At 42.5% G+C, this 17,041-nt stretch overlaps 1 protein-coding gene across 1 annotated transcript in view; it reads right to left on the bottom strand.

Annotated features, from left to right (window-relative positions):
- sema6bb (sema domain, transmembrane domain (TM), and cytoplasmic domain, (semaphorin) 6Bb) overlaps nucleotides 1–17,041 on the bottom strand; it is a 137,414-nt gene that overhangs the window by 49,389 nt on the left and 70,984 nt on the right. The window contains exons 6-11 of the mRNA XM_062998835.1: nucleotides 16,957–17,019; nucleotides 9,314–9,412; nucleotides 5,710–5,800; nucleotides 2,719–2,838; nucleotides 1,884–1,972; nucleotides 546–763 (exon numbers count right to left, since the gene is read on the bottom strand). Of these exons, the coding sequence (XP_062854905.1) occupies nucleotides 546–763; nucleotides 1,884–1,972; nucleotides 2,719–2,838; nucleotides 5,710–5,800; nucleotides 9,314–9,412; nucleotides 16,957–17,019 (680 nt within the window). The remainder of the gene's footprint in view (nucleotides 1–545; nucleotides 764–1,883; nucleotides 1,973–2,718; nucleotides 2,839–5,709; nucleotides 5,801–9,313; nucleotides 9,413–16,956; nucleotides 17,020–17,041) is intronic.

The following is a 17,041-nucleotide window of genomic DNA, read 5'->3' as shown; positions in this document are numbered from 1 at the left end:
GACCATCCCCTTCACCATCATGTCTCCTTCACCATCAGCTTCACCATCACCAATACTTTCAGTTTTACCATCACCTTCAGCATCCCCTTCAGCATCCCCTTCAGCTTCATCTTCAGCATTACCGTCAGCTTCACCTTCATCACCAACTTCACCATCAGATTCACTTTTATCTTCACTTACAGCTTCATCTTCTCTTTCACCATCACCTTCATTTTCAGCTTCACCTTCAACTTAACCCACACCTTTATCATCAGCTTCAGCTTCACCACGCTTCTACTCATGTAAAACCTTCCCAACCAGTGACCATGACTTGTTTTATAACTTGCTACTTGCATTATTGTTTTCCTTGCATCATGGGTAATCAGTTGGCGCAACACTAACTCACCACCTCAGAGATCTGGGTTCGGATCTCAGAAGTGCGGATCTGCCAGCTGTGTCTGAGGATTTGGGGGGAGGTTTGTGCCCAGTGTAAAGTGTTAAGTAAGTGTGTGAGTGTGTGTGTGTGTGAGTGTGTGTGTGCGTGTGTGTGTGTGTACGTGCGTTACCTGTTAGCAGGGGTGGAGAACACGGCGAGGATGACGTCTCGACCCTGCAGCCGGAGGACGTTACTGGTGGAGTGGAGCAGGTTGAAGTAGAAGTGCGAGTCTCCGGGGATGGAGCAGTTCAGCCGAGCCTTCAGAAACGACGTCCACTGTTTCTCCAGAACCCGCTGAGATCCGCCCACGTCGTTCTTACACACCCGCGCCACCCGGGACACCACCACCTAACACACACACACACACACACACGCACACACACACACACACACACACACACACACACACACACACACAGAGTCAGCTTCAGAACCACTGCTGGGTCACAACCGTTTACATCAATAACAGCTGTGTTCATTAATCATTCATTCATTTACAGTCTGTTTTACCATCACTTCATCCTGGTCAGGGTCACAGTGGGTACAGTTCTCTTGGAGAAAAGCAGGAAATGTCCCCGACAAGTCACCAGTCCATCACACACACGCACACACACACACGGTCAGCTTCAGAACCACTGCTCCATCCCGGTCAGGGTCACAACCGTTCACCTAAATAAAAGCTGTTTTCATCCATCATTCATTTACTGTCTGTTTTCCCACAAGTTCATCCTGGTCAGGGTCACAGTGGGTACAGTTCTCTGGGAGAAAGACAGGAAATGCCGTACACAGGTCATCAGTCCATCACACACACACACACACACACACACACAGACACTCAGGGCAATTGTGACTGTATGTCTTTGGACTGTGGGAGGAAACCGGAGCTCCGATGGGAAACCCACACAGACACGGGGAGAACATGCAAACTCTTTGATCCTTTGATCTCTGCAGTAACTCCAGACTAATGAATCTGGGCCATGTATCATATTGTGTGTGTAACAGGGGAATGAAGGTGATCTGATGGATGTACGGTGGCTCTGTGGCTTGTTTACGGCGTGTCGCGTCGCCCCTGATTAGCCGTGTAAACGTTCACCAGCTTTTGTTTAGCATTTCTATGGTGTCAAAATAGGGCCAAAAGTATTGAGAACTGCTTTTTGGTTCTCAAAATCTGCTTTTTGGTTCTTAAAATCTGCTTTTTGGTTCCCAATACTTTTGGCCCTATTTTCACGCCATATGTTTCTGGACGTTCGCTGGTCACTTTCACGTCATCGCTAGTTTTCAGTGAAAATTCACCGCTCTCACGCCGGGACTGATGGGTAATTTTTTACGGTCGACGTCCTGTGTAGTGATAAAGCGTCACTCACGACTCCCTACGGTCTGAAGTTCCCTTCCAACTCAACGACTTCACTCCCTACGAAGTTCACTTCACCACTACTGGGAACCACTGGGGTGAATCTTCGGTTCTCACCTTCTCCAGGTAGTTGAACTCCATGGCCATCTCGCGGAAGAAGAAGTAGATGTGTTCCCTCCACTCCACGGCACTGACGAAGTACGGTTCTGCAAAACCATAAAGAGGTGATCAAGCAAACCAAGTCCTCACCTAGTGACCCGCCCTGCTCCCCGACTGCCTACCTGATCAGCTGCCTCAGTAGAGAGGATTCTAATAACACATGGAGCTCATAATCAGATTATTTAGACGCTCTACTTATACATCACCGCGGTTTAAGCTCAGTAAGGCGGCACAACCTGCTAGCACGCCAGCTAACGTCTCCCTTTGTGTGCCGAAAATGCCTAAACCATCCCTGACAAGCCCGAATTTACAAATAAACGACACTCGTGCACCTTTATACACATTAAAAATGCTGGGATTGCCGTCAGCGCTGAGGAGGCGTCGGACGCTCACTCGTCATTTAGTCAGATCATCACTCAGAATTAAGGCGCCTCAGTAGGAGCACCTTAAAGAGCTAAGAATTTAGACACGCCCTCTTCTGAGGAGTGTAGGATGATGGGAAATGTGTCTGTGTAGAGAGAGCACTAAGTTTTCCCACAGACCCTTAGTACATATTTAAATGTACATTTTCGGCATTTAGCAGACTTACAGTTCTGTGACAGTAAACAGTCTGAGCAATTAAGGGTTAAGGGCCTTATCGCAAACTGGCAGTGGTAGGGCTTGAACCAGCAACCTTCTGATTACTAGTCCAGTACCTTAAGCATTAGGCTACAGCTTGCCCTTTATGAAAATAGAACGACAGAACGCTGTAAATGTAAAGCTTATCTGTGATAGATCCGGATCAGTCGCTCACCCCGGAACCATTTGGAGTCGTGTTTGATGGTGCGCAGTGCCGGACCCTCGCCCACGCTCCTGTAGATCACCGCGTCGATGGCCAGGAAGTCGGTCACTGTCGCAGTGAAGAGGCTCCCGCCTGCAGAGACACAGACACACTGACGTGATGAACCGCCGCTGTGTTTTGTATCTGAATATACGATGTTTAGTGGAGGATTATATATATACAGATGCTTACAATTATAACCATATACATTTACAATCCAAGCAACTGAGAGTTAACAAAAAACAAAAGCTCAACAGTGGCAACCTGGCTGTGGTGGGGCTTGAACCAGCAACCTTCTGATTACTAGACCATTAACCGACCATCGCCTGCTGTATTACGTCTTTATTATATATATTATAGTATCTCATCCGTTCATTCATTAATCCATTAATTCATCCATTTATTCATTTCTTCATTCATTCTTTCATTCATCCAGTCATTAACGCATTCATTCGTCCATTCATTTATACACTCATTTATTCATCCATCCATCAATCAATTCATCCATACAATCATTCATTCATCCATCCATCCATTCATTCATACATTAATATATCCATTGATTCATTCACTCATACATTAATATATTCACTCATACATCCATACATTTATTCATTCATCCATCCATCAATTCATCCATACAATCATTCATTCATCCATCCATCCATTCATTCATTCATACATTAATATATCCGTTCATTTATTAATATATCCATTCATTCATTCATACATTAATATATTCATTCATACATCCATACATTTATTCATTCATCCATCCAATCATTCATTCATTCATCCATCCATACATTTATTCATTCATCCATCCAATCATTCATTCATTCATCCATCCATCCATACAATCATTCATACATTCATCCATCCATTTATTCATCCATCCATCCATACAATCATTCATACATTCATCCATCCATTTATTCATCCATTCCTTCATTAATTAATTAATTAATACATTCATTCATTCATTCATTCATTCACCCATATATTCATTCTTACATTCATTTATTCAGAAATTTATTTCATTATCAATTCCTGGTCAGGGTTGCTGTGGGTCTGATTCATTTTACAAAAGGCTGGAAACACCCCAGACAGGTCACCAGTCCACATCACAGGGCAAACACGTAAACACACACACACACACACACACACACACACACACACACACACACACACACACACACAGGGCAATTTCTAGTAGCTCCAATTAACCTGACGGTACGTCATTGTACTGTGAGAGGAAACCAAAGGACAGACACGGGGAGAACATGCAAACTCCACACAGAAAGGACCTTAAAACAAAACCAGAAACTCTCTGTTTTATCTCTGATGTTTTGATTCCATCACATGGTTAATTGTTTGGTTTATGTGAAGCACTTGATTAATATTAATATTAGTGTTTGTCTACATGCTGATCGACAGGAAATATTGACTTTTATTTACATTTTAGGTAAAAGGAGTTTCCGAGCTAAACTCCCAGCATTCAACTGAAATGTTTCACACATTTGTATCTCTACAACCTTAAAAACGTCCTGTACCTCCACCCCACCATAAACACACACACTCAAGAGAACGACTCCACGTGAGCGGCTATAAAACAGCAGGATCGACACCAAGAGAAAATACGAGTTTAATAAACGTCCACTGTTCATACAGGAGCATGTTCTCCACTTATTACATCATAATTCATCTCAGTATAACCTGTCAGAGAGGCAGCATGTGTGTGTGTGTGTGTGTGTGTGTGTATGTGTGTGTGTATGTGTGTGTGTGTGACGCCCTGATAACCAAACTGAAGCTCTTATATTTTGGACCCATCATGAGAAGAACCAAATCTTTGGAAAAGACGATGATGCTTAGAAGAGATGAAGGTAAAAGAGGGAGAGGATGGCCAACAACAAGATGGATACAATTAAAGGAACAATAAACAAGTCATTAAAAAAAAAAAAAAAAAAGAGTAGAGAGAAACAATTCATACAGTCATCAGGAGTCAGAAACAACTTAATAACACTTAATAATAATAATAATAATAATAATAATAATAATAATACTGATTAATAATAATAAAATAATAAAAATAATAATAATAATATTAATAATACTACTTCTAATAAAATAATAATAATAATAATAATAACTAATAATAATAAAATAATAAAAATAAAATAATAATATTAATAATAATAATAACAATAAAATAATAATAATAACAATGTTAATTATAATAATAATAATAAAATAATAATAAAACAATAATAATAATTATTATTATTATAATAATATTAATAAAATAACAATAAAAAATGATAATAATAATAATAATTATAATAATAATAATGAAATAACAATAAAAGAATAATAATAATGATGTGAATAATAATAATAATAATAAAACAATAATAATATAATAATAATAATAATTGTAATAATAATAATAATAATAAAATAATAATAATAGTAATAATAAAATAATAATAATATTAACAATAATAATAAAATAATAATAATAGTAATAATGAAATAATAATAATAATGTAAATTATAATAATAATATTAAGAATAATAAAATAATAATAAGAGTGAAGAATATAATATTGTGAATAATAAAAATAATAACAATAATACTAAAATCATAATAGTAATAATATTAATAAACTAATAATAATAATTATTATTATATAATAATAATAATAATTAATTGATTAAGTGGTTGTTATTATTATTCTTTTACATTTTTTATTGAAATTTGTATATTTTATAATATTTTATTTATAGATTTTTCTCTATTATTATTTAAAGCCTGGCTGCTCACTCACTCACTCACTCACTCACTCACATTTATCATCTGTAAGGTTTCATAAACAGTGAAGCATGGTTGATCTTGTTTTCTTTCCCTTTTATTATGAATTATTTACGACGGCGGCGCTGGTGTTTGTGTAATTGTGAGCGTACCTGCGAACAGAGCCACGTTGGCATGTTTGGGGTCGTAAGGGCATCGTGCCATACCGCTGATCGTCTCGCCCACCATCTCCAGGGTGTCTGACTGCAACCCACACACACACACACACACACACACATACACACACACACACAGATGAATTATTAATGAGGATACAGCGCCGCTGCTGCTGCCTCTGGAATACAGAGAGCCGGAACGCCGAAACCGAACCTGAAATCTATTCTGCTTCCTGTCCCGCTGTACCACAGAAAGATGAGCGACTGCACGCCTCCCGAAATATCCCTCCCGCTACGCTAGCGCTGATCGTTCTTCCTGCAGAGGCGTACGGTTACAGCGGGGTTCGGTACGCCCGGTGTCGGATCCGACGTTCGAGCTCGGGTTCGGCTTTGATTTCTGCTGGACTCCACCCAGTCGTCACATTAAAATATGCACGTTTTGTTTACAGCTAATATGGAACTCCGCGGTCGTGCTAGCTTTGCCATTATATAAGCTTAGCGGCTGCTATGCGGGACAGAAGCCGCTGCTTCAAATCTTCATGCTGGACAGAAGATAGCTGTGAAGAAAAAGCCTTGTGGAGAAAAGTTTCAGCTAAGCTATACATGCTTGCACACACATAATCACCTACCTGAGCAAATGTATATGTATGCATAGCGCTTTTCATGACAGACAGGACCGAAAAGCCCCGAAGAGCAGCGGATGGATGGACGGACGAGTAATTAATGTATATTTGTTATGGTTAGAAGGGGGCTCGGGGATGATGGGATGCGTCGGCCCAGGTGGAGAAAAGTTTCAGCTTAGCTATACATGCTTGCACACACATAATCACCTATCCTTCCACCATGGACGAGTAATTAATGTATATTTGTTATGGTTAGAAGGGGGCTCGGGGATGATGGGGGATGATGGGATGCAGCGGCCCAGGTGAGTGGAAGATGAAAGGTGACGCCGCGGGCGAAACCGCGAGCGAAACCGCGAGCGAAACCGTGAGCGATAACGTCATACATCCACAACACGAGAGCTTACAGCTCGATACAGATAGACACACACACACACACAAACACACACACACACACACACACTCACTCACTCACACACTCACTCACACACACACACACACACACACACACACAAACACACACACACACTCACTCACTCACACACACACACACACACACACACACACTTCTGTAGAGAAAAGCTGTACGAGTGGGATTAATCCAGCAGGGTCGGAGCAACACAGTGGATTCCAGAAGCGCTCCATCAGTGTGTGTGTGTGTGTGTGTGTGTGTGTGTGTGTGTGTGTGTGTAGAAACAAGAGGTGCTCAGAAACACGCAGGAATCAATACGACTTCAAAAACTCATGCCAAGCGCTTAGAGACAGCGGGCACAGAGGGCGGGCGAGGGGGGAATTACGCTTCAGAAATACATGCACCCCTGCAGTTCTACCTGAAAATGCATCAAAAATTGCTGTGATTATAAATGCGCTGGTGTTTACGTGTTTATTTCTTTCGTTTGCATCAGAACAACACGAATCAAATCTGACAGAACTCGCCACACAGAAACGGACTGGGCAAAATAACTGGTGCCTTCTCAAAATTGTAAAGCAATATTGTAAAGCATGATTTTAATCATGAGACTCATTTCATTTGTACCTAAACTCACTAATACAGAGTCTAAATGTGGGAAAGTGACAGAATCTTCGTGTCTGTATGAGTATATGTATACACTCACTGTCCATTTTATGTGTGTGTTGTGCTTGTATGAGTGGATCAGACACAGCAGCGCTGCTGGAGTTTTTAAACACCTCACTGTCACTGCTGGACTGAGAATAGTCCACCAACCAAATATATCCAGACTACAGCACCCTGTAGGCAGCATCCTGTGACCACTGATGAAGGTCTAGAAGATGACCGACTCAAACAGCAGCAATAGATGAGCGATCGTCTCTGACTTTACAAGGTGGACCAACTAGGTAGGAGTGTCTAATAGAGTGGACAGTGAGTGGACACAGCAGCGCTGTGATACATATACATGTGATATATGATACACTCATACCAGCACAACACACACTAACACACCACCACCATGTCTGTGGCACTGCAGTGCTGAGAATCATCCACCACCTAAATAATACCTGCTCTGTGGTGGGTGAAAGCAGGTTAAAAAAGTATGTAGAGAAACAGATGGACTACAGTTAGTAATTGTAGCACTACAAAGTGCTTCTATATGGTAAGTGGAGCTGATAAAATGGACAGTGAGTGTAGAAACAAAGAGGTGGTTTTAATGTTACGGCTGATCAGTGTATATTTATTAGGATTTCATAAAATACTGATACTGAACGTCTAAATCAGGGACGTCAACGTTTTTAGAAATAAAATTAAAGTCGTCCCACTAGTCATTAGGCCTAATAAAACCGCTTGAACTGTTTGACCTCTAGGTGTCACTATTGCATAAAACAACTCTCCCCTTCTTCTTTCCCCCCAACATCACACCTACATTAATGTTCCCCAGATTTTAGATAAACGCGGCGGCTTCTGAGGAACGAAAACTAGACGACAAACGCAGAAGATTTCAGACATGCTGAGTTCAGAGGGAAGTGGGTATGTTTAATTTAAAGAGGTATAATAATCTTTCTATTAGGATTATAAACAGGTGAGTAAAATCACGACACTGTGGACGACAGATCTTCAGTCACAGTCATCAGTTAGTAATCATTTTATTTCTTTTATTACTAAAAAGTCTGTGGCCCCGTGGTTGTGCATTTTTTACTCCATCTGACCCCCAACGAGAAAAGTTTGGACACCTCTGGTCTAAACTGTGCTTAACTGCTGGTGTCAACAGGTATTTTTTTCTTTTACCAGCATTTTCTAAGCTTTTCTCACAGAGTGGAACATTAACCGTCCTGCGGTGTGACGTCAAGGTGTTTAGAGTTAAAGGCTCCATTTATGTAAACTGTATTTAATATTTAATACATGTTTATTATTCGCAACTGTTTTTTTAAGTCCGTGCTTTTTTATCTCTCACACCAGCAGATTATATAAAACCAGTCACCTTCTGGTAAAAATGGAAGGACTTACTGGCAGAGGCGATTTAATCTGCCTGTGGGCCCAGGGGCTACAGCTGCTTGTGGGCCCCCACGTATAGTTTTCATAAAATCAGTACACAACGCAAGACAACAGAGTTCAGTGGCAGCTCATGGGCCCCAGTACAAATATACTGTATATATATAGTCTAGTAACGTTAAGCAGGTTACACAGATTCCCAAAATCCCTTGCTGTGCACTCACTGTGTAGTGTGATTACATGCATTCTGATATTTTATGGTCTTTTAGTTATTTTTATATTTTACTTAACGAAAACATTGCCGTGTTTTTTTTTACTTTCGTTATCGCGACACTTTACCGCTAGCATTAGCCCTCAATTATTCGGGGCCCCTGGGCTGGAGCCCAGGTAAGCCCGTGCATTAAATCACCCCTGCTTACTGGTAATGACCTGGAACCAGGTACCTTTTGGAGTCCGTGTCTCAGCGAGTTAGAGACGGTGGGTGGTTCTAATGTTTTGGTTCTTTGGTGTAAGTATAAAGTACTTAAATACTCACAGTGTAGCTGCTGCAGAGCGGGTTGAATGCGTTGGTGCCGCAGATGAACAGACCTCCGTTCCGACTCAGCAGCACTTTAATGTAGTTATGACATTCGTCCTGCAACAACAACGACAAAACACAAGAATTATTGTTTTACATATTTATTACACCTTATTAACTGGTTGTTACATGGTAATTACATTGTTATTACATCTAAGTAATCGGGTCTTTTAAGTCGTCATGGTTTTCACGTTACAATCACTGACTGATGGGTGACGGTTGGTCACACACTACACCATCTATCACCAGGAGGAATCTCAGACGAGTCTGTCTGGTCTCCCAAACTAAGTTTTGTGTTAAGTGACGTGTGAGACGGGTATTATCCTTCCAAAAATGGACGTCACCATAAAGCGAGAGATCCGAGCTGTTCTGTGGGACCGTCTGTTCTTCAGAGAGAGTTCAAGGTAAATAATGGCTTGTTGACGTTTATAAGCTCCTCCTCCGGGTGTTCCCACGCTTCGTATTCTTGCTTTCTCATTGGCTGGAGCTCGACGCCACACCCACTGCCAGTCACAACCTGATCTCAACACTTTTCACATTACAGATATTTAGCACGCCGGATATTGTTCCTGAGTCTGCGAGTGATCACAGGGCAAAAAACGTGTAGTGTGAACTAGGCGTTACTCAAAATGTTGAATAAAAAACACTTCATTCATAGTAATGAAATAATTACTTTAATAGAAACATTGTTCCAACAGCACACAGGTGATTTCCTAAATGGGTCCCAAACTGCATCCTGTGTGCTGCATCGTTTGTAATCAAACATAATATTCAGTACAAAAGCTCCTTTCAGTCATACCTGTCTATACATTTGCCTTTAGATTTATTATTGTTTATTAGGATTGTAACGTCATGTTTTACACTTTGGTTACATTCATGACAGGAACGGTAGTTACTCATTACACAAGATTCATCAGTTCACAAGTTTATATCAAACACAGTCATGGACAATTTAGTGTCTCCAATTAAACTCCACACAGAAAGGACCCGGGAATAGCTCCACCTGGGAATAGAACCCAGGATCTTCTTGCTGTGAGGCGACCATACAAACCGTGTTTCCAGAAAAGTTTGTGAGCATTTGGGTTCTAACTCACCAATGGATTGAGTAGCTGGTGTGGTTGTACCCGAGTGTTCTTTTGATTTCGTCTAGAGACTAGTGTGTTTCTGTGTTTTCTGGTAATTGCGAGTCCAAATTCGAACTGTGACTTTTATTTGGATTCGTTTTGTTTTCATTTTTATTTGAACTGTACTTCTTATACTTTTGTTTTGGTTCTTGTTAGAGTGTGTGTGTGTGTGTGTGTGTGTGTGTGTTTCTGGTAGAAAAAAAATTAAGACTTGAAATGTAAGATCTGATGCCGTTTGTAATAAAGACGTTAAAGGGCATCTCTAACATGACCATGTGCTGTAAGCTTACTGCCACCCTCACCCTCCCCACACAGACGGGTCGACGGCAGGAAACAGAGACACATCGAGAGCTGGAGTGTGAGTTACAGAAGAAAGGAAGTGTGTGTGAGAGGTGTGTGAGAGGTGGTGTGTATGAGCATTAATCCAGATGCCTCTTCGCCCCCCGTCCGTTCCCACCGGGGCTATTATTTTTCCTCTGGACTGGTGGGGGGTTCAGAGCGGGAGGTGATGAGGGAGATGAGGTGAGAATTCCAACCACACAAATAAAAGCTGAACACACGTGTGTGTGTGTGTGTGTGTGTGTGTGTGTTTATCTCTGCTGGGGTTCAGTTTTGAAGGACTCAATCACTCCAGGTTAGTTGAGGACAGGGTTTACGACGTCTGCCAGTAAAATCCTTCCTCAGGTAGCTCTTATTATTATATTTATATTTGTTTTATTATTTAAGAGTCTGTGGCCCCGTAGTTGCGTATTTTTGACTCCATCTGGCCCCCAAAAGGAAAAGTTTGGACACCCCGGACCTACATGTAACTGGGTGGGCTGGTACAACAGAGACCAATCAGCAGTGGGAGGCACTAATAGAAGGGACACGATCGCGGTTAGCCAACCAGCTACTCAATCCACCAATGAGCTTCCACACAAGCCGAAATCCTGAATGCTTCTTCCTAAAACCTAAAGGACCCAGACCACTCCACCTGGGAATCGAACCCAGGACCTTCTTGCTGTAGGATGATATTCTTCTCCTACAGATGCTCCTGTATTTAGGCGGATCTGGTCCACATTCCAGACTTGTCACAGTTTGTTGCTTGATTTTGGAGGTCTAAGGGCCTTGTTTAGGGGCCCAACGGTGGCAACATCAGCCAACCAGCTACTCAATCCACCAATGAGCTGCCACACAAGCTGAAGTCCTGAATGCTTCTTTCTAAAACCTAAACTGACCAGAGAGGAAAAAAAAAAAGGAATCTAAGCTGTGTTATCAGCCGGTCGGGCATCTGCACAGACATGATTCTCTATTCTGGGTACAGGGTAAACTGGTATCTTCAATTATCCTGACTGCATGTCTTTGTACTGTGGGAGGAAACCGGAGCACCCGGAGGAAACCCACACAGAAAGGACCCAGAGCGCTCCACCTGGGAATCAAACCCAGGACCTTCTTGCTGTGAGACGATATTCTTTTCCTACGGCTGCTCCTGTATTTAGCCGGATCTGGTCCACATTCCAGACAGTTTTTTGCTTGATTTTGGAGGGTTAAGGGCCTTGTTCAGGGGCCCAACAGTGGGATTAAACTGGCAACCTTCTAATTACTAGTCCAGTATATTAATCGCTGAGCTACCGCTGTCATGTATTGTAATCTGGGTTCTGGACCTGCACTGAGGGTGCACTGACATGTGCTGGTCCATTTCGGCCCTCCGTTTATTCAGACATTAGAGAATCATGTCTGTGCAGATGCCCGACCAGCTGATAGCACAGCTTAGATTCCTCATTTTCCTCCCTCTTGTCAGTTTAGGTTAAGGAAGAAGCATTCAGGATTTCGGCTTGTGTGTTAGCTCATTGGTGGATTGAGTAGCTGGTTGGCTGACCGCGATCGTGTCCCCTCTATTAGTGTCTCCCACTGCTGATTGGTCTCTGTTGTACCAGCCCGCCCAGTTACATGTAGGTCCGGGGTGTCCAAACTTTTCCTCTTGGGAGCCTGATGGAATAAAAAATACACAACCACGGGGCCACAGACTTTTTAGTAATAAAACAAATAAAAATATAACAGCTACCTGATTACTAACAATTCCGGGTTCTTTCTGTGTGGGTTTCCCCCGGGTGCTCCGGTTTCCTTCCACAGTACAAAGACGTGCAGTCAGGTTAACTGGAGATACTAATTTACCTGTACCCAGGATAAGATAAAGCGGTGCTAAAACAGAGGATGAATGAATAAATGAATTAATAAGTGAGAGAATGAATGAATGAGTGAATGAATAAATGAATTAGTGAGTGAGTGAATGAGTAAATGAATTAAAGAGTGAATGAATGAGTGAATTAGTGAATGAATGAATTAGTGAGTGAGTGAATGAGTAAATGAATGAGTAAATGAATGAATGAGTGAATGAATGAATTAGTGAATGAATGAATTAGTGAGTAAGTGAATGAGTAAATGAATGAGTAAATGAATGAGTAAATGAATGAGTAAATGAATGAATGAATGAATTAGTGAGTGAATGAATGAGAGAATGAATGAATTAATGAATGAGTGGATGAATGAGTGAATGAATGAATAAATGAATGAGTGAATGAATAAATGAATAAATGAGTAAATGAATGAGTGAATGAGTAAATGATTAAATGAATAAATGAATTAGTGAGTGAATTAGTGAATGAATGAATTAGTGAGTGAGTGAATGAGTAAATGAATGAGTAAATGAATGAATGAGTGAATGAATGAGTGAATGAATTAATTAGTGAGTAAGTGAATGAGTAAATGAATGAGTAAATGAATGAATGAGTGAATAAATGAATTAGTGAGTGAATGAATGAGAGAATGAATGAATTAATGAATAAATGAATGAAAGAGTGAATTAGTGAATTAATGAATTAATGATTGAGTGAACGAGTAAATGTATGAGTAAATGAATGAATGAGTGAATTAGTGAATGAATGAATTAGTGAGTGAATGAATGAGTGAATGAATGAATGAGTGTTTCAGACACAGAAGCACCTGCTACCTGAACATCACAGCCGGTATGAATTATGCACTGAATTATTTACACCTGAAACACAGGAGCATTAACTCACATTCACGTGTGCGAGTGTGACGGTGCGACTGTTTTTCTCCTCATTATCGAAGCGCTCGCTCGCATTCACGTATCCCAGTATAACCTGAGGAACCAGCAGCTGCGCCACACTGGTGCCAGCGCTACAGTGATTAAAATATCGTGCCGTCGGTAAAGAGACGGTAAAGAAGGAAATGGTTTGCGATCTTTTATTAAAAGAATTGCTCTCAGCACTTCGATTCGAAAATCGGCGTCGCCACCGGTCAGCTGGGCGCCATCTAGCGGGCATAACTGGCAGTGCCTGCAGCAGACACGGTTCTGCAACTAATTGTAATTATAGTTCTTAACTATAATTAATTGCCCGCGATGTGGCGTAGTCTGGGAATTCGATGCATTAGCGAGTCCTTATTTGTGTTTGAGAGTGCGGCAAGCTAGCTGCACGCCATGATATTAAAAACTTACATACACGCGTATATACGTATGTCACATAGCAGACAGGTGTACCTAATAAAGTGCTCAGTACACGTGTGTGTGTGTGTGTGTGTGTGTGTGTGTGTGTGTGTGTGTGCATTACACAATTCCACCTCATTATTGCCAAAATGATCCGCCGATCCAAAATAGCAATTTAAAGCATCAAATTATAAAGTTTTTATCTGGACCCTGGATGCGCCCTCACGACTGGCCGGTGGCAGTGTGTGTGCGTGCGTGTGTGTGTGTGTGCGTGTGTGCGTGCGTGTGTGTGTGTGCGCGTGTGTGTGTGTGTGTGGATAAGCATGAAGAGACCGAATTTCCCTTCCAATTACCGCTCGGTGTCTCGGCTCAGCCAGCCGAGGACGTTTAATTACCGAAAACCAATCACGCCGGCGGCAAACGTGTCCGCGCTGACTAAACACACACGGGGACGAGTGCGACGTTGGCGTGGCGCCTAATCTACACGTGTTTATGCGTGTACGCACGGGCGCGAATCCTTTACGGTAAATGGCTCGTATTTAAAAGCTCAGTGATATTTAAGGTGGAACCGCCGTTCAGCTCGACCTTTCCAACATCCTGGTACTTAAACTGATGCCCCGCAGGAGCGGCTACTGTGAAGTATAAATGCCTACAAGCAGTGACCTGTCATGTGTGAATTAATTATTGTTGTGCCAACTTTGAAGTGCAAATACGTTTACGAAAATTAATACGTGGCACCGAATACCGCTGCCCGAGCTAAGTTAGCTAATTTTGCACACATAAATAAGAAAAAAAAGCACAAAACCTGATCAAAGCTCCTGTCTGACCAAGAAAAAAATTCCTACACTCTTAGTGTAGAGTGGCAGGGGGTACGGATCGTAGTATCATGCCCGACTGCTGTGCCATTGAGGAATCGTAGCAAATCAGTAAAGGCAAAGCTCAAGAACAGTGACGTAGCGCACAGGAATGCGCTAGTGTTTATTAGCCGAGTCCCCGCTAGCCCCAATGTACGCTTATAAAGCATCGCTTCCAGGGGTAGCGAGTAACTTTTGAGTAGGTGCAGGAAATGCTTTGAAGTTAGTTTCAAAGAGAGCTGCGCTATCCGTCCAACAGCGCCTCCTTTACCCAGCAGGTCAAACCGAGTACTGCAGATGAACACGGCGGGAATCAGGCGCTCACTTGAGCTTTTCGGTAGCGCCAAATATTAGGAAAACCTTTCTGCATTTAGCGGACACATTTATCCAAAGCGACTTACAGTACTGTGACAGTATACTGCCTAAGCAATTGAGGGTTAAGGGCCTTGTTTAAGGGCCCAACAGTGGCAACCTGGCAGTGGTGGGGCTTGAACCAGCGACCTTTCATTTACTAGTCCAGTACCTTAACCGCTAGGCTACAGCTGCCCGTTTCATAACCAATCATAGCTGTGGTAGCTCAGCAATCAAGGCAATTAACTAGTGATCAGAAGGTCCAGGGTTCCAACCCCACGACTGCCAGGTTGCCACTGTTGGGCCCCTGAGAAAGGCCCTTAACCCTCAATTGTAGGTCGCTTTGGAAAATACTAGTCCAAACATTTACATGTGTGGCATTTAGCGAACGCATGTAAGTATTTATCATGTAAATATGTGGACTAGTAATCAGAAGGTTGTCAGTTTAAGCCCCACCACCGACAAGTCGCCACTGTTTGGCCCCTAAACAAGGCCCCTAAGCCTCAACTGCTCAAGCTGTCATAACTGTAAGTCGCTTTGGAAAAAGCGACCACTAAATGTCACACATGTAAATGTGCAGACTAGTAATCAGAAGGTTGTAGGTTTAAGCCCCCCCACCACCAAGTTGATACTGTTGGGCCCCTAAGCAAGGCCCTTCACTCTCAATTGCCTGCATTATAATCTGTCATGATTGTAAGTCACTTTGGAAAAAGCGTCCGCTAAATGCCACACGTGTAAATGTGCAGACTAGTAATCAGAAGGTTGTCGGTTCAAGCCCCACCACCACCAAGTCGCCACTGTTGGGCCCCTGAGCAAGGCCCCTAACCCTCGATTGCCTGCATTGTACAGGCAACTGTCACAACTGTAAGTCACTTTGGAAAAAGCGTCCGCTAAATGCCACACGTTAATGTGTGGACTAGTAATCAAAAGGTTGTCAGTTCAAGCCCCACCACCGTCAAGTTGCCACTGTTGGGCCCCTGAGAAAGGCCCTTCACTCTCAATTCAATGCATTATATTCTGTCACGACTGTAAGTCACTTTGGAAAAAGCGTCCGCTAAATGCCACACGTATAAATGTGTGGACTAGTAATCAGAAGGTTGTCGGTTCAAGCCCCACTATGCCAAGTCACCACTGTTGGGCCCCTGAGCAAGGCTCTTAACCCTTAGCACCACACGCTTGGAATGCAGAACTGCTGCTCGTCACAAATCCAAATGGAGCAAAGTGAGGCCATACGTCCTCGACTTCTCAATCCCCGCAGTCATGTTCCAAACCTCCTGCTCCTGAGCTTTGATGTGGAGATAAATCACTTTCTCTTTTAATTCCACTAATTAATTAGCAAACTCATTAACCACACAGGGAAAATTACCTCTCTCGCCCCCCTCTCTCCCTCCCTCTCTCATTTTCTCTTTAGACGGGTTTATCCCTTGCCCCCCGATCCACCCCCCTCCCCCTGGCACCGCCTCTCTTCGGCCCCTTTGTCGTTTATCTCCCACCCGGATTCGGTGTCGGCTTCTATCCTCCGAGTTTAATGACCCTCCTTTTACTCCATTTCATTTCCTGGAGGGAACTAAATCATCCCTCACACACACACACACACACACACACACACACACATACACACACACACACACACACACACACACACACACACACACACACAGAGGCACCAAACACATATTTCTCAAATCTCTCATCTTGTTTTATGTCCCAACTTCAGGGCTCTTTACTGAAGCGTGTGTGTGTGTGTGTGTGCGTGTGTGTGTGTGTGTGTGTGTTTTCGTCTACCTCGCGCTTGCCCTTCATCCTGCAAATCTTGATGTCGTTCTTGTTCGACTCCCACGTCCTTTTCTGTAACACACACACACACACA

The sequence above is a fragment of the Trichomycterus rosablanca genome, chromosome 7 (genome assembly GCF_030014385.1).
Source record: "Trichomycterus rosablanca isolate fTriRos1 chromosome 7, fTriRos1.hap1, whole genome shotgun sequence".
In the NCBI taxonomy this organism is placed as follows: domain Eukaryota; kingdom Metazoa; phylum Chordata; class Actinopteri; order Siluriformes; family Trichomycteridae; genus Trichomycterus; species Trichomycterus rosablanca.
The sequence above is the reverse complement of the archived record's forward strand: the minus strand, read 5'-3'. Positions and strand labels throughout refer to the sequence as shown.